The 6,531-nt window shown below is 43.6% G+C and overlaps 1 protein-coding gene across 1 annotated transcript; it reads right to left on the bottom strand.

Annotated features, from left to right (window-relative positions):
* Positions 1–1,741: 1,741 nt before the first annotated feature.
* Positions 1,742–2,689, bottom strand: LOC140844239 (olfactory receptor 56A3). The gene has a single exon (XM_073215719.1). The coding sequence runs from the start codon at positions 2,687–2,689 to the stop codon at positions 1,742–1,744; it is 948 nt and encodes a 315-aa protein (XP_073071820.1).
* Between the last annotated feature and the right edge of the window lie 3,842 nt (positions 2,690–6,531).

Below are 6,531 nucleotides of genomic sequence, written 5' to 3'. Positions count from 1 at the left end.
TCATATCTTTATACACGTAACACCTTCCTGTTGGTATTCAGTCATGCACACTTGAAACCAAGCCATTTAAATTATTTTGAAATATTTGAGAGAATGAAATTTTGGGGAGTTCTCCTTCAAATGACAAAGTAAAAGTTCATCTAGGTTTTAACCAAGATTGATCCTGACAGATTTTTTTTACTTTTCGGAAATGTAATTCAGTGTTAATCTTGATTATATGCTTTCAGGTACTGCTTTTCCTTACGTGAGTGCATGTTTACTTTTCAAAGGGTAGCTCATAGTGGTATCCAGGAGCAGAGGAATGAAATACCAACTTATTGTTCTTCACTGTGAGTGGGAGGAGGAAAGAAATAGGCAGAGCTTTGCAGAATGAAAGCTTAAGTTGGTCAAGGATATATGTCAGGTGATTTTGGTTAAGACCAAAAGACCCAGACTTTGGGGACAGTATTGGTATAAGACTATGGAGAGATTTTGCTTCCATGATCAAAACAGGGTAATACCCCTCTAAGTTATTACTGAGTCACAAAGGCTTCCATTTAGAAAGGATCTGCTGAAACAAATTGTTCACTATTCTCAGGTAATAGAGGAGTAATGTGAAATACTGTGAACCCAGCTCTTTCGGGACCAAGAACGCATTTTTTGTAGTTGTGTAAGGCTTAGACTTTTAACTCTCTATCCAGTGGTTTCTTATGTTGCCTGGTACCTTACTGCCCATCAGGTAACTTACTCGATTCCTCATTCTAACCTCTTGAGAGGACTGTATTCCAAGAACTCCTATTGTGCCCCTCCTAACCAACCTTTCAGCTCCTGAAAGCAACAACAGTGTTGTATGTATTTTTGTGTCTTAATAGTTCACAGAAATCCTAGGAAATATTGTGCTTACTACCTGTCCAATTAATAAGCGAGCAATGTTTGAACAGCATGATTTATATTTCAGTATGACTACTGGATCATATATTACAATCCTTACAACCCTTTACCACATTAGCACAGCTGTGTGTGCACCCCATGAATTATGACACCCTGGATCAAAAGATGCATGTCCACAGCACACACCCATTGGAAGGAGAATCTAATAAAGCTCATGGCTAATTGTTACACACGTGAGCAACCCAGGTAGAAATCTTGTCCTTTCTCAATGTACACAGGACACAATACAAAAGGTCACCTTGTCTCCTAGAGAAGGAGAGAGAGAGAGAGGCAGATACGGAGATGGAGACACAGAGATGGAGAGACAAAAAAGACACTGATGTGGTTAAAGGCTGACAGGGAAAGAGCCAGTTAATGACTAGAAGCATCTTCCCTTCATTCAGGACAGAAGCTTCACTCCTATGTCCTTGTCTCCAGTATACTCCCTTCTGTGGAAATGGAATAAGAACACATTACACAACACAACCCACCAAATATCCACAGATGTGTATTAAAGAATACATACTCATTATACAGTAACAGCCGTATTTATAGGAACATAAATTTCTCACTTTAGAACCTACCCCCAGGAATGTCTATACTTTGGACAAAATAAGACAATGTGTATGGAAAGACAGGTGAAAAGGACAAGGAGATTCCCAATGGAGAGGTGAGAGAATCAGAAACTTAAAACGAAACTGAAGTTTTATTAAAGAAGGTGTGACATCTAATTTTCTAATTTTAGATAATAACTCATCAATGTAAATTTCAGACCATTCACCTTTTATAGCTTAACGTCATCCTCCTTTAGGAATGCAGAGATCCAGTGTCCTTACCACCCTTTCCTCAGTAACCTCTGGATTCCTTGCTTGATCTCCTGGGTGCGCACTCCATAAACAATGGGGTTGAGGGCTGCAGGGATGATGTGATGGAGGACATTGAGCAGGACCGGCACCTCAGCGGAGACCTTCTTCTTGGCCACATGCGTGAGGACGAAGACCAGCAGGACGGTGCTGAAGAAGAGGATGAGGATGAAGTGGGAGCCACACGTGCTCAGGGCCTTGGCCACAGCTCCCTCTGCCTTGAGTCTAAGCACAGCTCTAAGGATGAGGGTGTAGGAGAGGAAGATGAGGATGAGGTCAGATCCTAGCAGTGTCCAGCCTCCAGCAAACTGGTAGATGCGATTGATGGTGACATCATCACAGGAGAGCCTGGACACTGACATATTTGCGCAGATGCAGTTCTCAATGACGTTTCTCCTGCAATAGTGGAGCCGTGCCGAGAGAATGGGAATAGGCATTGTAAGAAGGACATTCCTGGCCAAAATAAAAATGACAGCCTTGGCCACAAATTGCTCATTGATGATGGACAGGTACCTCAGTGGGTGGCAGATGGCCACATAGCGGTCATAGGCCATGACCATGAAGGTGCAGGACTCCATGGCGAGGAAACAGTTCATGATGAACATCTGCAGGAAGCAGGCAGAGAAGCTAATGGACCTGAGGTCAAACCAGAAGATGGCCAGGACCTTGGGGATGACGGTAAGGCAGAGTACCATGTCCAGCATGGAGAGGAGGCTGAGCAGGTAGTACATGGGCTGGTGCAGAGAGGCCTCCATCCGGATGGTGATGAGGAGGGTGGCGTTGGCCCCCATGGCCAGGAGGAATAGGACGCTGAGGGGCAAGGACAGCCAGAGCTGCCAGCTGGGGGACCTGACAAAACAATTCAGGAGGAAGTCTGAAATCTCAGTGGTGGTGGTGACATTGTGTTGTGTGGTCATATTTTGTCATATATTCCTACAGCCTTCTTCTAGGAATCTGTAATTAGGATAAAAATTAGCTATTGACCATACAAACGTGAATTTAGGGTAATATGCCTCACCTGTGTGAACCATGTGGGTCCTAGCAGTTTATCCAAACTAAGCATATGCATCTGTTTATTTGTTGTGCCATGCTACTAGGGTATTTCTCTCACTCTAAGCAGCATAGAGGCGTGAGGTAATAGCATTTGTGTATACACGTTTGATCTGCTCAAGGCTCGTTTTTAATGTAATTACATCCTTGCATATAAATGTAGAAACTACTTTTTGTGACAGGTGAGTCCAAATTTGTAATTGTAAGTGTCTTTTTGTTTTTTAATGCACACATAGGCTACCACACCTGCAACTTAACTCTAACAATATATACTAATAAGTATCAGAGCCAGCACAAAGTGGCACTCAGAAGAATAGCCCCAGTCCTTTTGTCACCTTCATTCTGTCTTTTCAGCTGTATTTTCTTTGCTTTAATTAGAGATTTAAAGTAATGATGGAACTAAAATTAGTTATTTAACATTTCGTCTCAAAAGTATTTCAGGTGGATAGTTATGGAATCCCCCTAATACTTGTTTTCCGCTCTGTTTATTAGGTCTTCACCTTTGTAGAATTCCTAATTTCTGGAAGTACCTTTAAAAGGATGATGGCCAAATGGCCAATTTTGCATAGTTCTGGAAGGGCCATACCTGCTGTTAAACCAGATGGGAAGGCAGTCATTCTGCTGGCAGCTGTGGGAGGCTGGTGACGTTTACCTTTATACTCCTGCCCTCTTCTGTTTCCCTTTTCAACCATTGATATAATGGTCCAGGTGGGCAGTCCCCTGCTTCCAGGCACTGCTTTAATGTTGACATTGCTTTCTATCACTCAGTCTTTTCCCCTGGCTTTCTGGGAGGTAGCAGAGCCACAGAACTGAACAAGGAGCTGTTCTTACTCTCGAGGAGGTAAAGCAAAAGCCATCTTGGGAACAATGGGGAATCATAAGAACAAATGACAGGGTCTTGCACAAACTATTAGGACATGATAGGGGAGGACTGACTAACTTTGACATGGGCATAGTTTGGACAAAAAAGATTGTACATAGAGTGATGTGGTACTCTCACTTACATTAAACGTAAAGGATCCTAAAGTTCTTCCCCTGATTATGAAAGGGTCGAAAGAAGGTTGTAGCTTGGCAAATAGTATATAGGTCAGATCTTTCTGGGATCCTTCAAATCATGTAGTCCATTGTACCTAAATCTGTGTATATGGACAGAGTCTCTGTTAAAGAGTTATTTTGTGGATTAGAAATTATTTTTCATCAGGAATATTAGAACTACGCTGCATATTACTCATTAGGCTCACTAATGTAACATAAAATTTTGTTTAGTTTTGGAACTCTTACTACTTGCTGGGGACTATGCCCAAATACTCTGGGGCTTTATCCTATTTAATCATTAAACATCCTATGAGATATATTATATTATTGCCACATTACAAACGACGGAAATTATATCTCAACATCTTAACCGCACAAACTATTTTACACTGATGCTAATCTTGGCTAATACTGTGGGATGGATTGGAGTAATTTCTAGGATTTCTTTGGACTTGATAAATAATTCTGTGAAAGTTTACTTGCTCCATCAATTCTATAAAAAAGGAAGCATACCTCTCCCTGGATACAATTAAGAGTCTTGATAGGGAATCTGATAGAGGAGAAATAGTTTTGGAGTGGGGTGTGTGTGGTAAGGAAGGAAGTTTGAATAAAATGGTGTATGAAGAGCAGACCAATATTTTGCTACTATTAGAAACATACTGTTGTTGGTAGCATTTGAAATAGTATTTTTGTTTCCAGTGATATTTTCTCATTCCCCAAATGCGGTTCCAGTGCTGTTCAGCCAACTCCTCTGAGATCTTCCTGCTCAGAGAGACCCCCTCGGTAACTGGGGCTCCTCTCTTCCCTCCTCTTCACCCTCTGCCTCTCCAGGCAGCGGTTCTGTACAGCTGGTGTCTGCTCGGCAAGGCCTTCCCACCTGGTGTGTGGAAGGGATTTAGACTACCTTCCAATTCTGTTTCTCTTGCTAATGATAGAATGCACTGATAGAGACTTAGGGCAATTTGGGGAAGAATTTTAAAAATACTTCATTTGTGATTCATAATAGTCTGAAGTAGGTATGATATGTTGACTGTTTTAAGAATGTACCTTTTTCGGACAGGCAAATTGAGATGCAGTGGTATCTCAGGTCTTTTCCACAGTTTAACTAGTAGGATTTGAACATAGAAAAAATTAAAGTCGCCTCTAAAGCTAGTTCTCATATGAGTACATCTCCTCCGTCGCCACCACTAGCTGACAGGAAGATGCCTGCTTGTTCTCGGGTGGATGGGGGGATGTCAGCTAAAGAGCTTTGCGGTAATTATTTCTAGCAGTTGTATGAAATTTCTGAGGACAACATAACAGGATTATTTTGTATGTTTCCCCCACCTACTCTAAGTTCCTCTCTGTTCTCTGGAGTGCCGCTCCATGTTCTTCAATCCACATTTCACTGAGCTACCCACTGAGCCCTAGCAGCAGAGCATGTGAGATCACGTATGTCTTTCTTCCTCTGTACTTTTCCAGTGTCAGTCTGCAATCAGAGCTTGCCATGGCACCATCTGAGCTGAGGACCTAGAGCTAATGACTGGCTGTTTGCAGACAGGGACACCATGCAGAAGCCAGAGATGCTGAAGGCCAAGAATAAAGCAGAGACCCTAAAGCCTCCAAGGCTTTTCCCCTGGTTGCAGGGAAGGTCCACAGTGCAGCATTGTGGTAATCCTGTGTCCAGGGGTCCCCCTAGCTCCACAGAGTTCCAGCAGAGCGACCTGCAGGCCTGTCTCCCAGTGTTGTGTCGGGCATCATGGAGTGCCCCCAGTGACTGAAACCTTGTGGATCCTATGGACATAATTTTCTGCTTTTGACAGCAGCGGCATTTAGAAATTTCCTTAGATTGAGCTGTAAACTGAAAAACTACTTTCTGAGCCCCACTGATCCCCACCTGCAGCCTCTACCCTCAACCTCTGAAGTGAACTAGAGTAAATTTAATTCCAACCCCTGTAGTGAAACATTTGTAGGCAGAGTCTTTGCCTGAAGTCTCCTAAATTCCCACACTCAGAATCTAGAACCCCGATGTTCTCACTGGGGTCCAGTTGATACACTTTCCAGGACTCTCCCGCCCCGTGTTATTCTCCTTTCCTAGGGACAAAGTCCCACTTCTCTGCATCTGTGACAGTGCCGAGCAAAGTTCAGAGAAGGCAAGAGGATGGCAGAGGTTCTCATGGTGCCTCCTGACCTGACAGTGGCTGCAGGCTGCAGGCCCTGTTTTCAGCCTGCTTTTGCGGTGCCAACTCCGGAATGGACAGGAACGCAGCTCCTGACTGAAGAGCAAGCTCTCTCCTGTCTTCTTGCTAATGATGGTATAGCTGCATCTCAGGCACCCTCTTCCCAGGCTCACTTTCGGAGGGTGTGAAGCACAGGCTCTGGCTCCTCTGATCCTGGAGCTTTGGTTAGGTCCCAACGTACCTGGGGTATTTATTACTCTGGAGCCTAAGGGACTTTGCCCTCTAGGAACTTCTCCATCCTTCCTTCCTTGAACTCAAAGGACCCTCCTGGGACAGACAGTCAGGTACATGGGAAAAGAAAATGATTTCTTTGTCTCTAAAAGAAAGGAGCCCTGGTAATCCAGCCCTTTGTTGGCTATGTGTCCTGCTGGGTGTTAGTGACTCTCCTAGGTTTGGGGTCTTATATCCATTCACACATGTTCATACTCATTTGCACACCCACACTCAAAACCTTC

The sequence above is a fragment of the Manis javanica genome, chromosome 11, assembly GCF_040802235.1.
Source record: "Manis javanica isolate MJ-LG chromosome 11, MJ_LKY, whole genome shotgun sequence".
In the NCBI taxonomy this organism is placed as follows: Eukaryota; Metazoa; Chordata; class Mammalia; order Pholidota; family Manidae; genus Manis; species Manis javanica.
The sequence above is the reverse complement of the archived record's forward strand: the minus strand, read 5'-3'. Positions and strand labels throughout refer to the sequence as shown.